Source organism: Vombatus ursinus, unplaced genomic scaffold (assembly GCF_900497805.2).
Source record: "Vombatus ursinus unplaced genomic scaffold, bare-nosed wombat genome assembly UNPS02014848.1, whole genome shotgun sequence".
Classification (NCBI taxonomy): domain Eukaryota; kingdom Metazoa; phylum Chordata; class Mammalia; order Diprotodontia; family Vombatidae; genus Vombatus; species Vombatus ursinus.
Window position 1 is genome coordinate 2,709,446 of NW_020954626.1, and position 22,564 is coordinate 2,732,009.

The 22,564-nt window shown below is 35.6% G+C and overlaps 1 protein-coding gene across 2 annotated transcripts in view; it reads right to left on the bottom strand.

Moving 5' to 3' along the window:
- DMXL2 (Dmx like 2) overlaps positions 1–22,564 on the bottom strand; it is a 152,085-nt gene that overhangs the window by 83,613 nt on the left and 45,908 nt on the right. For both annotated transcript variants that reach the window (XM_027840803.1, XM_027840802.1), the window contains exons 7-11: positions 22,313–22,488; positions 19,170–19,353; positions 3,407–3,581; positions 961–1,197; positions 291–562 (exon numbers count right to left, since the gene is read on the bottom strand). In XM_027840803.1, the coding sequence (XP_027696604.1) occupies positions 291–562; positions 961–1,197; positions 3,407–3,581; positions 19,170–19,353; positions 22,313–22,488 (1,044 nt within the window). The remainder of the gene's footprint in view (positions 1–290; positions 563–960; positions 1,198–3,406; positions 3,582–19,169; positions 19,354–22,312; positions 22,489–22,564) is intronic.

The following is a 22,564-nucleotide window of genomic DNA, read 5'->3' on the forward strand; positions in this document are numbered from 1 at the left end:
AATTCCCAGACAGACAGACATATTCAAAGTTATTTACACAAAAGTATGCCAAAGTTAAAAGAAGAAAAAAAAAAGAAATGGTTGAGGCTAGTTTTATGTGAGTCAACATTTACCTTTAAGTAGTCTAGAAAATTAAGACCTAGTGATATATTCTTGTTTATGGGGTTTGTAAACATGTTAATGGCTGCAAATGAAATATCTTGTTAGTTTTGAAAAATAGCTCATATATATATATATTTAGGGGTTTGTTATTTTTAAAAGAAATATAATATTTGCTTCTTACAATATACCTGAACTTGTCTAAATATTCCTGGGTTGTATTCATCCAAATACTTTACATGCCACACCAGAAAGGTGCCATCAATGGGGTGGATTGTAAAAAGCATATCTGGATTCCTGTTCCATTCAGTAAGCAGCATTTCAATCTTCCGATCTAATAAGACCGTAGGAAGTGGCACTGGCATACTAGCTCGGGCATAAGCTCTAGGACTCCCCTCTCGTTCTCCATCTTCATGTTCTGATGATCCTGTGCCTGTTTCAGATTCTCTATCCAAGGATAATTCTGAACACAAAGAAATAAAAAGGTACACAGTATAACTCTGATGCCAACAAACAACAAGGAAGTACTAGACTATTAGGAAAAGCTCACTCTCTTGAATATTCCACATCTTAGTTATAATCTGGAAACAAGGAATGATAATGCCATTCTCTATACTCTTTCAGCATGGCAAATAGGCTATTTCCCACCTAAAACTAAATATTTCACTCTAAATATCATCAATTGTAATAGTTTCACAAGATAAAACATAACTTTCAAAGTCATTAAAATAATTTAATGAGGCGTTAAAATTCACTGTTGATTCTAAGTGCATATTTTGTTCATTTAGCATTTTCATGCAATATAGACTACCAGGAATCTTAGTACTACCAAAAAGAAAAATTAGAACAAAGGATACCAACCATGATCTAACTTCATATGTAAGCCCCTCTCTCTCTCTTCTTGCAGTTCCTCTTCATCTCTATCTCCATACTCATTTTCATGTTCCACTTGCAGGTCAGAAAGCTTTCTTAACTGTTGCATAAATATTTCAGTAGAGGATGTAAAATGGAATTCTTTGTTGTTTAGCCAATGAACTACAAACCCTCCATTTCCTTCATCAAAGTTAAATGCTGTTCCAACTAGAACTGATGGAATATCTGTGGAAATAAATGAGACTTAAATATACATTTTATTTTTTTTTAAATATAAACGTCCTATATCTAAAGGAGAAAGAACTGTGAATTATACAGATAAGTGAGTAAATAATTACTATAAGTAGGTTGTTGTTTAAACTGGTGATACAGGACTTCATTTAATATAATGGTGAATATAATTTTGAAAATTAACCATCTGAGTCACAGTAAATTTAAAATATATATATATGTGTATATATATATATATGTTATATATATATATATATATATTAAATATATGTATAAACTTCCAAATAGGACTGAATTTTCTCCTTTGGGTTAACTGGAATGGATTATCTGAAATGGTTCATATACTAAATGCATTTTAAAATTAATTTTATTTAACCTCAGGTTGCATGCTAAATATTACCAAAAAAGAAAAAAATCACTAACCTCACCAATAAGAGCTTCTAGGTTTCAGAAGTACATAAAAGACAGGTAGAACAACATTTTACCAAATACCATTAAAACATCCAGTTACATACAGCAAATAGACATCCATGTCCCGACCCACAGGTCATGCTAATGCTGCTTTGATAACAAGAATAAAACAATAGTTTGTAGACCACCAACAACTGGGCCTTTACAGATAAAATTCTCAATAGGTTCAAAACAAAATAAGTCTTGTTTTACAGGTTTCTAACAAAATCTTCACAATGGTAGGCACAAAAACAAGTGCTTTTCTTAATGAAACTGAATCAATGAATGAAACAAATCACTTCTGAAAAGTTAGGAGCACCATAATAAAACCAAATCAACAAAACCAAATATATTTACAAATCACTCTCTACTGAGCAATTAAGTTGTTTAGTAAAAATGTATTCTTTTGGTGTGATAATCACAAAGTATGTGGAGCAGGGACAGATGGGAAGATGACTCCAGACTCATGAGGTAGCTAGGTTTGAGGGCTTAGTGCATGTTGGACTCAGAATGAAAAAGACCCAAGTTCAAGTCCTGCCTCAGATATTTAATGGCAACTAAGTCACTTAACGGCTGTAAGCCTTGGTTTCTTTCTTTATCTATAAGATGCAAAGAGTAATTGCACCTATCTCACAGTGTTATGTCAATCAGAATGAGATAATACACAAAAACAGTTTTGCAAACTATATAAATATTTGCTATTACCTCTTTATCCACTACACCAAGCTACCATATGTGTGTGTTTGCATATATATGTGTGCAATATTAAATATTCTTAATAAATTCTGACATTCCTTCCAAAATGTTATGCTGCTGATTTGGGGGAAGGGACTTGTTGAATTATGGATGGATGGATGGATGGATGGATGGATGGATGGATGGATGGATGGATGGATGGATGGATAGAAGGGACTTGTAATGAATCACGGAATACTACTGAGTACAAAACCCCAGCAGCTATGATGAAGGCTTGGGGGCCACAAATCTATAGGAGCCCTGTCCACAATCCTAAGGCTACAGGGCTTTTGACAATTACATTGTTTAAGAAGCCCTTTCTTTGTCAAACTGGTCTTTCATTCAGTGAGGACATAAGTTAAAAATCCTGCCTTTCTAATAGAACTTCTCTAGTCTTCATCTAACACCCAAAGGAAATTTCTATTATCACTAGAATTAGGTCTGAGATGGGATCTCCACCACAGTCACCACAACCATTTATGCTGCCTCTTCCCCCCATAAAAAAACAAGTATCAGAGTAGCAGGGAAACTGCTCTAAAATATCAAGGCGGGGTGGGAAAGGGGCACCTTCCTAGAGTAGTAGAAGAGAAATGAAGAGATACTACCAACCAAATAAAATAAATTTTAAAATAAATAGTACCACTGCAAACACTACCACCCTTGTCACTATAGTACTATATTAAAAATGGTAACAATAAAGAAAAGAAAGCAAGAAAAATGAAAAGTAAAGTATTAAGGGAGAAGGTTGTATTAGTTAACCAGTGTGCCAAGTGGAAAGCTGAAGCTCCAAAAGCCACAGCATCCTGAGGATTTACCTGAGCTTCCCAAGAAACCAGACCATCCTAATTTAAGAAACAAAACTTTAAGATAATAGGCACAATCTTAATTAGGAAGTATTTCAAGAGGTAACACAAAAACATAAGCAGAAATATAAAATGTGCCATATCCTCAACAGTTCTGTTTCTGAAGAAAGCTATTGTCTGTCAATGTATATAAAAGATATAATACCACTTTTTACCTGTGAGAGGGTTGATACTTGCTGCAATATGAAAGTGACACAGTGCATTAGCATGATGGGAAATATGTCTTTGAACTTCATGGGTTCCCATCTGGTCAGGCATTAATTCGGTGTGAGTTACAAGAACAGAAGATCTTCTCTGACCTTTCCTTAAATTTTTCAAATGATGAATGGTCTGAAATAGTTTTTTAAAAAAGTAATTTGTTAAGTAATTCTGGGCAGTCAGATACATATATTTGTTAGCTTTCCTTTCATCACAGATTTTTGCAATTTTCTCAGTTTTTCTGAGCAAAACTTAGGACCATCACCAACTGGGTTTTGACAGATAAGATTCTCAATAGGTTCTGAATACCATAGGCCTTATTTTCCAAGATTCTAATAAAGTCTTCACAATGCTAGCACAAGACAAATGCTAACTGAACTTCTTCATAAATATCTTTCGTGTAATATGAGCACCATAATTTGTAGTATGTAGGCTCCCCTGGGTCAGTAAGAAGAGAAGGAAATGTCTCCTGAATCTCACTATAAGGAAAAAGAGGCTTTCTTCTTGCCAGTGTTCTCGGATGGCTCTTGGCAGTCATCTACCTAGGGAAAGATTATCTGCGACGTGGACAACTGGACAGATACTCAGTTTTGCTGGTCAACAAAATTACAGAATTTTTGAGCTGAGAGGGAGCTTAAGAAGTCATTGAGTATAACGATACAGAAATCCCGCTACAACATCCCTGACAAGTGATTTTTTAGCTTCTGCTTGAACACTAGTGGCAGCATCAGAGAACAACAATTCTAAATATAATTCTAGTGTAGAACTTATTGCTGAAGTACAGTGCCTTGCATTTGGTAACCAAGTAATCAGTAAACGTTCGCTAAATTTAACTGAACATGGGAATAACATGAACTGTATAGTACAGAGAAAAAAAACAGTCAACCATCAAAAAGAAACATTTATTGAATGAATAAAAGAGAATTTATTAAGCACTTATTACTGTGCTAAGCATTGCAGACACAAAACCTGAAGGAGGCCATGTTTCCTTAGAGCAAACCCTGGTATCCTGAACCTTCCTAAGTCTGCACTTAAGATACTTGGACAAATCACTTAACATCTTTCAGCCTCAATTTCTTCTGTAAAATTCCATCTGTAAAATGGGAATAATAATAGTACAGTAGTGTGACTTATCAATCAACTTCTAATATAGCAATCATCCCATAAAATTAGCCTGTCTGCGGTATTTGTATCACTTTGGAGGGCTACATCGGCAAAGTTAAACCCATAAAGGCCAGTTTATTTCTATCCATGATCTATATTTTCTATTTCAAGAGGTGCCATCGGGTTTTCTTCTCCCCTCTTCCTTGATCTGTCTCAGGGGTGTAACAGTGGAAGTGGTAAATTAACAATTAATTTCACTTTTTGCCATTTTAAAAAGGAACTTTTAAAGGAAAAAATCTCATACAAAAAAAGTTGAAGGACCACAAACAGATCAAATTAAATAACTTCTCCTACTTCAACTTCAATTGTTCTTTATCACTGCAAAACCTAGAACTATACAGTCTTACGAGTTACAAGGGAACTTAAAGATCATCCTGGTCCTACCCTTCACAAAAATATCCTCCACAACATCTCTGAGTGGAGCTCATCTAGTCTCTTGAAAATTTCTAGTACACGGCTTGAGTACTCCTTACTCTATTCTAAGAGGCAATCTTTCAGTTAAAAGTCTACTATAAAGTTCCCAGACACTTGAAGCTTAAGAATAGTGTCAAAGTTCTTACCTCTATTTATTTGTTTGCTTAATAACCCTAATTAGAGCTAAAGTCTTTTTTCAAGTTGATTTCTGCCCTTTTTCTGAGAAAAAAATTGTTTTTTTTCCCCCATCAATGGTTTTATTTCATTTCCTTTTGCTCTTCATTTATCTTTCAAGTGTCAAATGAAAGAAGTTTCTCTTCCTATTTCTACCCTCAACCTGTGCTCAAATAAGGTCAAGAAACCATAGGAGCCCCAGGGCTTTCCTAAGAGCCTATTAAGATGTCTCTCCCAATCAGGATAGAATTTCTACTTTGACTAAGCCCCTTCAACAGAGTTCAAGTTCATTAACTACTAGCATCTATATATAGGATGAGATTCTCCATTATAGTAATTTTTACAAGCTTCTTTAAAAAAATTTTCTTAGAAATTTTAAAAATATACCTTAAGTTTCAGAGGTTATACAGAGATTTCTTTACAGTATCCTTCTTGTCTTCTGAAAACGACAGCCACTTACCCAAAGACCCTGAGTATCTGCCTCTGCTCATTCTGAAGAGGTTCAAAGGCCATGAAGTTATAAAGATTGAAATAGTCCTATGAAGGTTAGGCTAGTTTTTCTTAAAAAGTATTGAAACATTTCTCAAAAGTTGGTTGGCTCACAGAACAAAGACCTTGCCTGATGGTGCTAATAACACTTTCTCCAACACTTTCTCATCTCCCGAGTACAAAGTAGTTATGAGAAGCCCCATGTGTCTCTAAGGCTTAGATGGTAGATCGCAATGGATAACTCAAGCAAAGAACTTTAACTCAGATGAACCATCTCTACATGTCCTTAATACCTATCCTCATTGAATATCCTTCTCCCGCTATAGCTAAATAAATCTCTTTTTGGTAAACATTTAATGATTCAAGGGTATCTTGCTTTGTTGTAATATTTAAGCTAAATTATCATAGAACTGTCCTGAGTCAAGCCTAGACTACAACAAAAGAAGATCAAGTCCATATCCAGTAGTTTAAATTTGGTCTATAGTTCCTCTGTCTGTACTCAACATGCTCCTTCCTAATTTTCAATTCTGTATCATCTGTATACCTTTTAAATGTTGAATATATAAAGTAGCCTTTTCCAGATTTCAGTAAAAAACTTATCAAAGTTCATCACAGATATTTTGCTTTTGTTCCATCCATTTGGCCAAAGGGAGAATCCCACCTATGCCTCTTCCTCTATACAGGTCAAAGTCTATCACCAGAGTTTTAATAATAATAATTATTACTTTTATATTCATATTTTATATAGCACTTACTATGTGCCAGGCTAAGTGCTTTACAGTTAACATTTCATTTAATTCTCACAACAATCCTAGGTACTGTTATTATCCCCATTTTACAGATGAGAAAACTAAGACAGAACTAAAGTGAGGGTCACACAGGGTCACACAGCTATTAAGTGTCTGATGTCACATTTGAACTCAGGTCTTCCTAACTCCAGGCCTGGTACTCTATCCACTGCACTGTATGGCCCCAACAAGGATATTCGAAAGGAATGGAATGAGTGACAACAACAGATGGATAAAACATGTATGAAAGGCCCAATGCGTTGTCACAGGCTCCAGGAAGATTTTAAGAATTTAGCTCCATAACAGCAGAGGAAAGCCATTTAATGAAAATAACTGGTCTTTGCTACACCACACTGTAAAACCTCAGCAATACAAAGGTGACTACTGCACCTCCAGAGACAAGGAGTCTGTGGAAGCTGCTCAGAAATCTCAACTGAGTATTATCCAAGAGACCATCAGCTTGCATGGACTAGGAAGGACTTTTGATGCTACATGAGCGGTCAATGGCTCTTCAACACTGCATTGGAAATATCCTTGCTCAACTGATACTACTTTTCAAACTCATAAAATATATTCTAGGGAAAAGGCAAGCTTACTCATTATTTTCAATATTGGAAACATAAATAAGAGTTAATGAGTCAATTAAATGAAACAAACACCAAGAGGAAGAGTTTCTGATTTATATGGCATAGAAGTGACTTTCAGAATGAATTTTACCTCGGTCTAAAGAATAACCTTATCCCTGACAATCCTAAGGAAAAACTGATCCTATTACTCATTCATTTTTCAATACAACATACCTAAAACAAGTACCTTCCAAGAAAAGAATATGAACCCACAGAAACTCAATGGTTCAACACATTGAATGAGATATGCCAGTCCTTTATTTATGTCCCAAACTAGAAAGAGGATTCAAAAGAGGTTCTAATTTGAAAAACCCTCATAAAAATGAAGTAGCCAACAGGAAAACAAATGCAGAAAAATAGACATACTAAATAGATCTTTTATTGACCACATTACAACAGAAACTATAGTAGACGACCTTTGAGAAACAATTACTTCATTGGAGACTAAATAATTTAATCTTAAATTGGTGAATCAAAGAACAAATTAAAGAAACAACAGAGAATTTAATCAAAGAAAATAACGAGATGACATGCAAAAAGGTATGCAGCTAAATTTCATATCACAAAAAAAGAGAAAGAGCAAATCAATAAACTGAACATGCAACTAAGAAAATTAAAAAAGCAACAAATCAACCCCAAACTAAGCACCAAAGTAAAAATTCTGAAAATCAAAGCCATTATTTTATAAAATTAAAACTGGGGGAGGGGGAGGGAGAGAGAGAGAGAAAGAAAGAGAAAGGCAGAAAGAATAAATAACTCCAGGAGCTATTTTTTTATAGAAAAGAAACTAATAAAATGTCTGCCTTTTTTTAAAAGAGAGAAAAACCAAACTGCTCATATTAAAAATGAAAAAGGAGAAATTGTTTTGTATAATTATATGCTAACAAAATAAAAAACTTAGACGGAATGGATGAATACTTACAAAAATATAAAATACCCTGATAAACAGAAGAAATCAGATAGTTAAATTACTTGATATAAGAAAAAGAGATTAAATGAGCCTTAACTAAACCCCTAAGGAAGGAAAAAAAGGAAGAGGAGGGGAAAGAAAGAGAGAAAAAAAGAGGAGAGTGAGAAGGGGAAAAAGGGAGAGAAGGGAAGCAGAGGAAGGAAGAGAGGAAGGAGAAGGTTGATCAATGTCACAGATTAGGTAACCAGCATACCGAAGAAAAAGAAAATGGTGTCTGACAAATCCAAAGACTCACCATTTGGCAAAAACTATTGGGAAAACTGGAAAGTAGTCTGGTAAAATTAGGCATAGATCAGTCTCACACCATAAAGCAAGATAAATTCCAAATGGATATGTGACTTGGACATAAAAGATGATATCACAAGGAAATTGCAGAAGTAATGAAGAAATTACCTATTAGATTCACAGATAGAGGAAGTATTCATAACCAAACAGTAAACAGAGAAGATCACAGATCCAAGATAAGGAACTGATTCAAATGTATAACAAAAGCCATTCCCCAAGAAATAAATGTCCAAAGGATATGAAAAGGCAGTTTTCAAACTAAGAAACCCAAGCTATCGATAGTCATGTAAAAAAAATATTCTAAATTACTAATAATTAAAGAAATGCAAATTGAAACAACTCTGAAGTTTCACCTCACACCCCCGCCCCCAGATTAGCAAAGATGAGTGCCTAATTATCAGCTGAGAGGAAATTTTGAAAAAAATCCATTGACTGGGTAGTTAAGATTAATGTTATAAACTGATAAATGCTTGTGGTTTTTTGAGGGAAGGATAGGAGGGGCTCAATTTCATTGATAGGATGAGATTCCTAATTGTGTCTGTATTCAAGAAGAACTGGGTTAGAAAGACATACTGCTTAGGAAATATGATAAAAAATGTTATCAGATGAAGTTACAAATGAAGGCAAATTAATTAAATTCTGGGCCCTCTGGTTCATGATATTTTCAAGTGTCTCAAGCATATGCACTGTGGCTTCTATACATCTTAAGGGATGTAGGCAAATACTTCAGCAGATCCCGAATGACCACACCAATAATGTATCTGTTTTCCTTGAGCTCCTCTGACAATTGCCACATTTGTTTGTTGTTTTCACCTTTGCCATCTAATCACATAAAATCAATCCTCAACTTTTGCTGGGGTAACCTTCCTAGAAAACAGCAGTAGGAAAGTAAAAAACACGAATGAAACACTGAACCTATGGGAAATAGGGGGTTAGGTTCCCCCAACCACCAAAAACTATAATCTTTCACTAGAGATTGCTGAAAATACACTTTTCTGCATATAATTCTTTATAATAAAACATTAATTCTGATAATATGCACTTTTCCTAACACAGTAACTATGAAATGGGGGGATGGGGGAGGGAGTAATCAAAAGCAAACACTTCTGAGGAGGGACAGGGTCAAAAGAGAGAACAGAATAAATGGGCGGTGGGATAGGATGAAGGGAAATATACTTAGTTTTTCACAACATGACTACTATGGAAGTGTTGTGTATGACTACACATGTATAATCTGTATTGAGTTTCTTGCCTTTTCAATGAGGGTGGGTGGGGAGGGAGGAAGGGAGAAAATTTGGAACCCAAAGTTTTAAAAACACATGTTTAAAAAATTGTTTTCACATGCAACTGGGAAATAAGAAATTCAGGAAATGGGGTATAGAAATCTATCCTGCCCTACAGGAAAACAGAAGGGGAAGGGGATAAGAGAAGGAGGGAGAGATAGAAGGGATGGCAGATTAGGGGAAGGGGTATTTGGAATGCACACTGTCTTGGGGTGGGGGGAGGGATGAGATGGGGAGAAAATTTGGAACTCAAAATCTTATGGAAGTGAATGTTGAAAACTAAAAATAAATAATTTTTTTAAAAAAGTAAAAAACATATATAAAAAAAATTTTTTAAAGTGATAGAGAAATGTTAGTAATACGGATTAAACTTCAAAGAACGTTGGGCATACTTCCCCCCACCTCATAGTTGTTTCAACATTAAGTAGCACACCCTTGTCTATAAATTATATTAATATAGAAGTTTCACATGTCTACTTTTTTAAAAAAAGGGGGGGGAGCAATACCTGCCATCTCTAATCTCCCTGCCACTGAACTGTTCCTGGAAGAAAATATCAAGAGAGGATTCACAAACACTTTTACAAATACTTTCCTCCTTTTTATGGAAATAAACTTGCACGTCACCTTTCGTTTTTTTTCTCTCTATTGCCCATACCTGAGAATGTATGTGGTTGCCAATGTTAAAGTAAAAATGAGGTTACTAGGGGCAGCTACATTGTGCAGTGGATAGAGCACCAGCCCTGGAATCAGGAGGACCTGAGTTCAAATCTGGCCTCAGACACTTGACACTTACTGGCTGTGTGACCCTGGGTAAATCACTTAACCCCACTGCCTAGCAAAACAACAACAAAAAAATAAGGTTACTAATAAAATTATATTTGAATATTTGAAGTCACAAAAGCTCGATGCAAGAATGTTGAGGACTCAGTATATAACCACCCATGACTACAATCACCCCTCTGCATCAGACTGGCTGATCCCTTTCAGAGCCCTTCTTATTGGAGGGGCTAGATTAGGATATCCTTATCTTTCCCATAATGAAAAATTAAACTATGTTCAGCCTAAGTAAAATAGTACAATTCCAGACTTATTATTAGCAGCTACCTGATTTTTAGAACAGATACAGATTTTAAAGGCCTTGAAGGAGTTTCAAATTACGTTTTCCAATGACTAAAATTTGTATCCTGGAATGTGACAGGGCAGAAAGAAAAAACAAAGTCTTACCTAACCCTCCTCTCAGCCTTTAACATCTATTCATAAGAAATCTAGCTTTCAAAAATTTAATTTCCTCATGCCCAAGGCTGAAAATCTTTTTTTTTTCACCTAGCCACCTGGCAAAGCAATTCTGATATTTTATCTAGTAACAAAGACCTCAGTAACTATTGAGGCAGAGCCAGGACTAAGTATTTACATGCTAGGCAAGGTTTGAAAATGGTACCCACTGGGTATGACTATCTGTTGAGCTTTGACCCTTTGACCCTACTTTGACTCTTTACTGTAAAACATGTAACTTGATTTATTATAGAATAAATCTCCACATGCCAGGGAAAGCAGCACGCATTCACAAAGAAGAATATCAGAGAGTGTCCTTCATTGTTCCGTTGCTTCCCTTGTGACGAGATTAGGGGAAGGTGGGAGATGGAATCGAGGAAAGGAATCATCTCCCCTAAAAGTTGGGAAACTAATAGTGCAGGAAAGGTGGGACATACACTTATACAATAAACTAATGTTAATTCAGATGAAGAAAAGGTGACATGATAGAGATGTAGGTATGAAATCAAGAGTGCTTGGAAAGCAAAGTAACAAGGTGGATAAAGGGAAAATATTTCTCAAAAGTAATAGTGCTTAGTGTGCTGGACATGTCTGAACCTGTCCACTTCCTCGACAAAGCACTTGGGTAGGTCTCTAGATCTAAGATCGTGGATAAGGAGCAAGGATGTGTGAGTCACAATTATTTCTCAGCTGATCATAAATAAGAGCCTGCCATAGGTCAAGACAATAAACAAATTAAAATTTTTTGAAATGTCCACCAATTATGCTTCCTTAACCAAAAAGCTCACCTTTGTTCTCCAAATGATGGTAAATGACTATGAATCATAGAATACCAGGATCTCAGGAGATTTAAAATTGTAAGTGACCCACAATCAACTGTTAAACATTTATTAAGTGCCTACTGTGCTCCAGGCACTGTGCTAAGGGCTGGAGTTACCAGGACAAAAACAAAAGTTTTTGTCCTGGGGAGGGGAGGGGTAACAATACAATTTTTTAAAAAAAGTACAAAATAGATAGAAGGTGATTTGAGGGGGAGAAGCCATGAGGAAAGACTTCACGGAAAAGATAGTACTTGAGCTGCTTATACTAAATAGTATCAAACAGGAATGTGTCAGAACCTCCCTTTCCACTTACAATTAAACCATCAGAGCAGCTGATGGATGATGTGGTTTTTCGTATATCTTAATTAGAAGTAAATAAATATGAGGTTTTACTTCACACCCATCAAGCTGAAAAGGGTGACAAAAAAATGGAAATGGCAATTGGTGGAGGGGCTAAAAAGGACAGAGACACTATGAACTGCTCAGGGAGCTGTGAATTGGTCCAACCATTCTGGAAAGCAATCTGGAACTACTCACAGCTAGGTAGTACAGTAGAGAGCACACTGGACCTAGAGTCAGAAGTGAGGTCAACTCTAACCTTAGGTAACTGGCCATCTGACCCTAGGCAACACACTTATCTACCACAGTTTGCTCATCTGCAAAATGGAGATGACAATAGCTCTTATCACCCTGGGTAGTCGTGAGGACAAAATGAGGCAATATTTGTAAAGTGTTACATAGCTTAAACAACTATGTAAATGCAAGCTATAATTATTATTATTATTATTATTATTATTATTATCCAAAAAGTCACTGAACTGTGCATACTATTTTACCCAATAATATCAGTACTAGGTATATCCTCCAAGGAAGTCAAAGAAGGAAAGGACCCAAATGTACAATAATATTTTTATCAGTACTTTTTATGGTAGCAAAAAGAATAACAAGAAACAAAACAGATGCCTATCAATTGGAGAATAACTAACCAAACTGTGGTAAATGGATGTAATAAATGAAAAATATAATAAGATTCACAGAAACTTGGGCACACTAATATGAAGTGATGTAAAACTGAGCCAAAGCAGGAGAACAATTTACACAATGATCACAAAAATGAATGAGTAAACAACTTTGAAACATTTCAAAATTGATGCATTCAGTGACCAACCATGACATAAGAAGCCTGATAAAGAAGCAGGCCTACTACGCCTTTGGCTGAACAGTTATGGGCTACAGTTGCAGAATAGAGCAAGCATTTTCAAACATGAATAATGTGGGGAATGTTTTTCTTGACTATAGTTATTTGCTAAAAGGAAAGGTTTCTGTGGGAGGAAGGAGGTCTAATGGATAGTGACAGAGATGACAAGAAAGACGCTTATAAAAACTATGAAACATAAGTTCACAATTTCACATACAATCCTCTTCTGTTCTCCATGTATACTGAAATGTTCATATTTAATGTTTAAGTTAATAAAAAAGAAAATCTGAAAAAACTAGCAATAAACAAGAAATAATTCAACTGTTGGCAGTTTATTATAAACTATACTAAAACTATGTTAAACTTTTTGCCACCAATTAAATTAAAACTCTTAAATAACTCATCCAACAAGTGCAATTCATTTAACTATCTGAGGATGCACTTCGCAGATCATTCACCTTTGCAAGCCCAATCAAGCTACAGCAGTCTTGTTCAAAATTAGATGTCCAAGAGGATCCAAACTGAGGTTCTTCTGTGGTTAAAACATGTATGTCTTTGAAATTTTTCAGGCCAAAATTGTCTTGTGAACATTCCATGGTACAAACTCCTATGTTGCAAACAAGCATTTGTCCAAATGCTCACATGGGAAATTTCTTCCTGAGAAAAATTCTGGCTCAAACTTTAGCCTATCAACCTTCCCACAGAAGTGGGCTAGTCTTCCATCTTAATGACAAGACAGACTTTTACGTTTTCCTAACTTTACCTCCCACACACCTAGTATCTAAAACACATGGGCACCTTCTTGATCAATACACAGAAGAACAGCACATCAGGCATCACAGAATAAAATCAAAAATTAAGATGCAAGAGAAATGGCCCTACTACGCATAATAACTATCAGCTTCTCTAAATCTATCTCAGAGAGCCCCTTCTTTTAAGAGGCAGCTCACGTGCCATCTTCTTCTAGTCAGTGAGTCTGGAACAAGTATTTATTTAGCACCTACTATGTGCCAGGTACTGTGCACATGATACACTGGGGACACAAAGAAAGGTAACAGACAGTTCCTGCTCTCAAGGAGCTCACAAGTCTAATGGGGAAGACAACATGTAAATAACTATGGACAAACAAGATAAATTAGAGATAACCAACAGTAGGAAGGTACTAGCGTTAAAGGAGAGCGTTAAAAAGATTTTTTTGCAGAAGATGAGATGTTAGCTGAGACCTGAAGGGGAAGTCAGGAGGCAGGGATAAGAAGGAAGAGAACTCCAGTCATGGGAGACAGCATGTGAAAATGCCAAGACTTGGGAGATGGACTGTCTTGTTTGAGGAACCGCAAAGAGACCAGTGTCACTGAGTCACAAGGCTCCCCCTCCACACAAGGAGTAAGAAGACTAGACCACTAGGAAGAGGGCAGGTTATAGATCAGGAGAGACTCTCTTTTATCTCTCTTTGAATTCCAATGGCCTAGTACAGCACCTGGCACACATTAGGCACTTAATAAATGCTTACTGACTTTAAAAATCAAAAAGATTTATTGATTTATATCTTCAGCATCTAACACATAATAGGCACTTAATAAATACTCATTGATTGATTCATCAAGTATGAACACCAGAAAGTATACCTGGACCATACTGCCTCAAGAGCACAAAGACACTTCCTATCTTCAGTTCTATGGAAGGTCAGGAAAGAAAACATCCATTTGAACAATGTTTTGGTGTTTGTTGAAGACATTCACTGAAATATGCACTGTTCCCCCTATTCTGATGCAACAAGCTTTTACTCTACATCTAAGTGCAAGTTCACTGAGAATCCAGAAGCAAAATTTGAAAGTCTCTTCCCTCTAAACTTTCTAAGTACGAAGGTAAGTAAGACATCTAAACCGATACATGTATATCATCTATGCCAATCTGAGGAGAAAGAAAGCACTAAAAAGGAGGAGGAAGAATCAGGAAAAAATTCCCATAGAGACCACATTGAAGGTGCATCTTCTAATAGGCAGAGGGGAAGAATGAGAGCATTACAGGCATGGGGAACACCTGATGCTAAGGTAAAAAGCAGTATGGCCAGTGTTGTGCACTGTAGCAATGTACCAGAAGGGGAAAAAAATGCTGACCCTTGAGCCAGACTGTGAAGGGTGTTCATTTGTATTTTATCTTAAAGGCAAAAGAAAGTCATAGAAGGTTTCTGAGCATAGGAATGACAAGGCCGGACTTGTATATCAGTAAGATTATTGTGCCCTTGTGAAGGATGGATTGGAAAGGGAAGAGAATGGAATGTTGGAATCCAATAAGGCTGTTGAAATTGTTGGACAGAAGAGGCAAGGAGGGCCATACAAATAGAGAAAAAGGGACAGGTCAGAGATATATTTCAGAGGTAGCAACTCATTGGATATATGAAGAAAGGGGGGAGGGAAAAGTTGATGATAATTCTAAAGTTACAAAGCTAGTAGAAGGATTGTGGTCAGAAATAAAGAAGATGAAAGAAAAAGTAGGTAAAAAGAAACACATAATAAAAATAAATTTCCAGACAAACTTTGATCCCTTAAAAAGCAAAAACAAAAAGTAAGCAACAAACACTATAACACAAATGCTTCCAGGAAATTCAGAGTTAAATTCAGTATTCAACTACAGTAATGAACTTATCTCAGGCAAAACCTGGCAAAATCTCTTTCTCTCTTTCTCTGTTCCTTTTAAATGGCTTTGTACTACTTTAATTATCCCTATTTTATTCTATATTAAGTATGTCACTTCAAATTAATTTTTTTTATTTAGGCAGGCAAAAATCCTCAAAAAATAATTTCCCATGGCACTTAACTGCCAAATGAAGATAACAGGTACTCAATAAATATTTTTGGCTTAAAATTATTGAATAGAATAGAAATACTATAATTATTACAATTAAAAATATTAAAATTATTCTATGCTGTTAGTTCTGTCCTTTAGCATTAATGCAAAACTCATTTTTGCACCATTTTAGACTATGTTGCCCTATTTTCTTTCTTTTAAGGATAAATAATGAATGTCTGAGTAATATTCCAGAAAAGAAAAAGCTAAGTTTTCTATTTTATCTTTACAATTAGTAGAGTACACAAATGAACTTTAATACCCTCTTTCACACACATATACAATCATCCAACTCCATCAACTCTACAGTAGAAAAACAAAGACAGTCTACTTCAGAAGTTAATTTTAAGTCCATATAGCCTAGGAATCATAAAGGTAAACAAAGACTAAATAATTCAGATATAACAGATAATCATTTCTTTTAAAAAAAAAAAGCCAAACATATGTGTCAAATAAGAAAATAAAATTGATCCAAAAAGAGACAGATAAGTTTTAAGAACTTAAGTTCCTTGACAATAGGAATTATTTCATTCTTTTTACTTTCATCTCTAGAACTAAGCAGAGTACCTGGTACATAGTGGGCAATTAATAAATATTTGTTGAATGACTTTTAATCATCACCGTAAAATACTGTTAGGACGTCTGTATCCCAAAGAGATCATAAGATGGGAAAAGGACCCACATGTACAAAAATATTTACAGCAGCTCTTCTTGTGATGGCAAAGAATTAGAAATTTAGGGAATGCCTATCAATTGGGGAATGGCTGAACAAGTTGTGGTATATTAATGTAATGGAATACTATTGTGCTATAAGAAATGATAAGCAGGCAGATTTCAGAAAAACCTGGAAAGACTTGTATGGACTGATGTTGAGTGAAGTGAGCAGAACCAGGAGAACAGTGTACACAGTTAACAGCAACACTGTGCAATGATCAACTATGATAAACTTATCTCTTCTCAGCAATACAATGATCTAAGACAACTCCAAAAGACTCATGATAGAAAATGCTATCCACAACCAGAGAAAGAACTATGGAGTCTAAATTCAGATTGAAGCATAATTTTGACTTTTTTGATTTTGTTTTTCATGGTTTTTTTTTCCTTTTGTTCTGTTTCTTTTTTCATAACATGACTAATGTGGAAATATGTTTAACATGCTTGCACATATATAACCTATATTAATTGCCTGCCATCTTGGGGAGGGAGAAAAATTTGGAACTCAAAATTTTACAAAAAATGAATAATGAAAACTATCTTTCCACGTAATTAAAAAAAATAAAATACTATTTACAAAAATAAAATAAAATACTGCTAGGAATTATGTGAAGGTTTTTTTATCTGAGGATTCAGGTGAAAATTTCAATTCTGCTTTACGATGTCAGTGAAAAACATGTACAACCAGAAAATAATTCAAAGTAAACACATTCCTGTATATTTATTTTCTGGAAAAGAAGGCAAACTAACCAAGGTAAAGGTGGATAGATTTGTACAAAGTTTTCAAATGTCTCTCATCACAGCAGTCCTTTGCTATTCATGAAGAAAAAAGGAGGCAGAAGACATAAAAAAGCATTAAACAGTGCTATAGCTAAGGAGGAATAACTAAATTTTACAATTTGGATATATACAAACACACACACACACACACACACACACACTCTGTCTCTCACTCCCTCTCTCTCCCTCTTTACTCTGAGCTGGTCTCTCTGTCCTAATTTTAACTGCTGTCTAAAATGGATGATGCAATTAATCTCCAGTGAATGTGTAAATGATTTACAGATGCTTATTAATAATTAGCCTAACAAATAATTCCAATAAAGTGCCAAGGACCTCTAATAAATGTATAATAGAATATCTTATTAGTCACATCTGCTTTCAAATATGACTAATGAAATTTAAAAATATATGCTGTCCAAAAAGTAATGTCTAAAAATTGAGCAACATTCTCCTTATAAGCAAGGTAAGTCAGCATTACATAAAGGCAGAATAATATATCTTAAGAACAGACACTTTCATTACTTTTATTTGAAAGAAATTAATTTTAAAATTTGTTTTTTACAGGACAACTGAATCTACCTGCATAAAAATTTTTAACATTCTGTTAATATCTGAATTCCTATCTAACACTTCACTATATCTAAAGATCAGTAATGACAGATGTAATAAAATTGGCCCACAGGCACTATTAAGACTTTAAAGTAATATCAATTATAAAAGACAGATTAAGGTATGTTTGGCATAGTTTTAATGCAGGATCTTCTACATTAATTGCTAATGCTTTGATAATTATTACAAGTTAGCTGTTAAACTAGAACACCTGACTAATCTCAACACCCCATTCCCCAATCCTAGTGGATAAAAGAGTATAATGAGCTATGATTAAAATAAATCTTATTTCTCAATCACCAATGCAGCACCTCTGTTCTCATGCATTTTTCATATGTTAGAAAACATTGATTTTTTTAAAAAAATATTAAACCATGGAAATGTTAAAAGTAATCATCTGAAGTGTACTAAATATCTTAAATCTCCTTTAAAATGAAAAAGTAAAATACAAAATATCAGTTCCCAAAATCCTTGAAACAATAAAAAAGGAATTTCATTTTCATAAAACATACTATTTTTAAAATAATGACCTGAATTGCAAAAATACACTTATATCTTATTCTTAAAAACAATTTATAACTAAGAGTGTTTCAAATCTAAAGGATGAAGTTAAAGAATTTAAATTGTGATAAAAACAAAAATCTGTGATTTTGTTGGTATGAGTATTTGTTGGCATGAGTCAGTATGATCTTTGAAAGGGGCAGTGTCAAAAAGTTCATCACTCTCTAGTCAACTTGGCTATGGTATCTCCAAACTTAGCAGGGCTGTTCCTCAGATGAAAGAAATATGGTCAACCAGTAGAAAGGTTGTTAGAAGCCGTTCCAACTGGTAGGAACTTCCAGGGCTTAGGCTTCACTGGCACCACCTCCAAGACCCCAAGATCATCTCCATGACACAAGGAGCCATCACAGTAATGTTATATAATTATATTTTCCCCACAATGATTCAGCGAGGTAGGTGTCCACAGATACACCCATTTCATAGATGAGAAAACTGACATTCTGAGAATTATATGACTTATCCTATGGCCACAAAGCAAACAAGAGATGGAAGTACGTATCTAAGCTACATTTCAGAGTGCTGTCTGAGTCCTAGTATTGCTAATAAACACTCTTTAGTCAACAAGTCAAGAATATGTAAGCGGATGTGCTCTCAGAGGTATGAAAAAGATTAAAATCCATTCCTTCAGTTCCGGGCACACCTTTGTGAGCTTCTGGTCAGATTTTTATTTACCTATTAAATAGTATATATGTTAAGTATTGAGGCCAACACAAACACCACAGTACCTCGAGAGCGTGTTGTATTCTGTCTTTCTGTCTTCCAGAATGAGAAAGATTGCTGGCAATGCTGGAAATGCTTGTCTCACAAATCTGTTCACCCAGAAGACAGTCTTCTGGTAATACGGTTTCTGCCCACAGACGGCAGATGCCATCTTGGCATGAGGTTAGTAACACATTACAAACAGAACCCCTAAAGACAAATAGAAATAGACCGGATTACCATATATATTGATACATACATATATATTTTAATCTTCTCAGTTTAGTGATCATTAGTTAAGTAACTAATGTGGTATCCTTCACTTACAAAGGCAATAACACTAGCAGAAAAGAGGTTTTTTCCCAGCTGTGGTGATGAACGTACACTGATTCATTCAGCTTCTTTTACCCCCATTCTCTCATGTGAAGATAATAACACAAACCTCTATAAAGATGGGAGGACAAACTTGGGATACAATCTGTTGTCATAAAACAGAGCTAGGTTAACTGGCCTTTTAAAAAAAGAATAATCCAGGTAGGAAGAACGTTCAGCTGTCACAGCTGGTCCCAAATTCTCACTATCCCAAGATAATCCAAGATAAGGTTTTCAACCTTATCATCCCACTGAAACTGGTCTCTCCAAAATTAAAAATGATCTCTTAGCTGCCAAATCCAATGGCCTTTCTCTTCAGTCTCCTTGACCTCTCTGCAGCCTCTGACACTGCTAATAACTCTCTCCTTGATACTCTCTTCTCTCCAGGTTTACTCTAGGGTCTTTCTAGGATCACTCTCTCCTGGTTCTCCTACCTCTCTGATAATTCCTTCGCTAGAACTTCTTTCAGATCATGCTCTCTAACTTTAGGTGTCCCTCAGGGTTCCATCCTGCCTCTTCTCTTCTCCCTCTATACTACCTAATTCATTGATTTCATCAGTTTCCATGGATTGCATTACCATCATTATGCTGATGATTCTCAAATCTACCTTTTCTGCCTCAAACTCTCTGCTGACCTCAGTCTCGCAACTTCAGTTGACTTCCAGACATCTGGAACTGGATGTCCAATAGATACCTTACACTCAACATGTCTAAAATAGAACCCATTATCTTTCCTCCTAAACTTTCCCCACCTCTTCCCTTCCCTATTACTGTAGAGGGCAACATTATCTTTCCAGTTCCTCAGGTTTGCAACTTAGAAGTTATCCTGGACTCCTCACTATCTCTCACCACCCATACCTAAGGTGTTGCCAAGGCGTATTGATTTCACCTCTGCAACATCTCTCATCCCTTCTCTCCTCTGACATTGCCACCACTCTACTGCAGATCCTCATTACTTCACATCTGGATTATTGCAATAACCTGATGGTGGGTGTCTCTCTACTCTAATCTATCCTCCATTCATTCACTAACGCGATCTTCTTTCTTCTTTTTTTTTTTGTTTTTGTTGTTGTTGTTGTTTTTGGTGAGGCAATCGGGGTTAAGTGACTTGCCCAGGGTCACACAGCTAGTGTTAAGTGTCTGAGGCTGAATTTGAACTCAGGTCCTCCAGACTTCAAGGCCAGAGCTCTATCACTGTGCCACCTAGCTGCCCCTTAAATTTTTTTTTTTTTAATTGCTTAGGCAGTTGGGGTTAAGCGACCTGCCCAGGGTCACACAGCAGTAAGTGGCAAGTGTCTGAGGTCAGATTTGAACTCAGGTCCTTCTGACTACAAGGCCAGAGCTCCATCCACTGTGCCACCCAGCTGCCTGTTACTAACGTGATTTTCTTAAAGTACAGGTCTGATCAAGTCACCTTCCGCAATAAACTCCAGTGGCTTCTTACTGTCTCCAGAGCAAATACAAAATGCTCTGTTTGGCATTCAAAGTGCTTCATAACCTAGCCCATTCCTACCTTTGCACTCTGCTTACACCTGACAAATATTCTTCAGTCTAGCAGCACTAGCACCCTGATTATTCGATGAATAAAATACTCTATCTCTTGGCTCTGGGCATTTTCTCTGGCTATTCCTCATGCCTGAACAGTCTCCTTCCCCTACTCTGATTACTGACCTCTTCAGCTTCCTTTAAATTCCAATTAAAATCCCATTTACAAGAAGCATTCCCTAGCCCCTCTTAATTCTAGTGCCTTCCCCATTAATTAGTTCCTATTTAGCCTATATATAGCTTGCTTTGTATATATTTGTTTGCATGTTGTAAGTTCCTTGAGGGCAGAGACTGTGTTTTCCCTTTTTGTATTCCCAGCACTTCTCTCAGTGCCTGACACATGTGCTCAATAAACACTGATTGAATGATTTCACCCATCAACCCCAACCCCAGATTCATCCTGGACCTTAGAAAATACCTAGTGCCTCCATCTAAACATAAATCAAGAAAACCAAGTCAGAGTGTCCCTAGAGTACGACTATGAACACCAAATAAAACTAGAAGTTCTCCTGCTCTGGGAAATGGTAAATAAAAGTGCTTTGTTCATGCTACCTTGACACTCCTCTAAATCATTTAACTACTTTATGCAAAGAAAATATTTACCTCTCAAAAAAGTATTTGAATAAAACCTGATTCAATTTACATGAAAAGTATTTAGTAAATATACTTTCACTAAGAAGCATGCTATTAATTTCATATTTGAAAATAAATAAAAAATAAAGTAGAAAAACCGAGTCTCCTTGTATCTTTTTTTTTCACAATAACTTTTTTGTTTGGATTTTCAAAATGTAGCCCTCTTCTCCTTCCCCATGACATCTCTCTGCCTAATTTTCTATGCAGCTAACTTTTTTTCATTCACATGATTTGTGCCATACTTCCTATCATTTGAACTAATTTCTCATGTATGGTTGGTGAAAAGGTTCCAGCTTTTAAAGCATATGTTAGCTGTTCCTTAGCAATCCTTACGGTATTTAAGAGCAAGTTTAACTAATATCTTTAAAAATATCAAACCAGCAGAATAATCTTTCCTTTAAAAAGATCCTATAACTTATCTAGGATAAGGGAAGTGCATAATGAATGCCTTCCTCTGTTCCTCTATATCTACCCAATGCTTTATTACTGTTGCTAGCCTAATATACCACATTCACTTTTCATAATTTGTGTTTTCCTATTATTTGAAATTCTACTCTTCAAGGCCCCAGAAAAAAATAGAAATCAACATTTTACATTAAAAAATAAATTGCTTTCTAACCTGGGCATGAATTTGCTAGTGTTACGCCATGAAAAACCTGTCACAGCTCGAGGATGTGCCAAATAAACAAAGGAAAAATTAGTAAATGTCTGTCTTTTTTTCAATTCTTGATGCTCATGAGGTATAATAGACTTCCAACCAGTCATAGGATACCACACTTTCAAAAGACAATCATCCTGCAGAAAAAGATAAACCAATATAAAATTAATATTTTTGTTGTTGTTCAGCCATTTCAGTCATGTCTTATTTTCT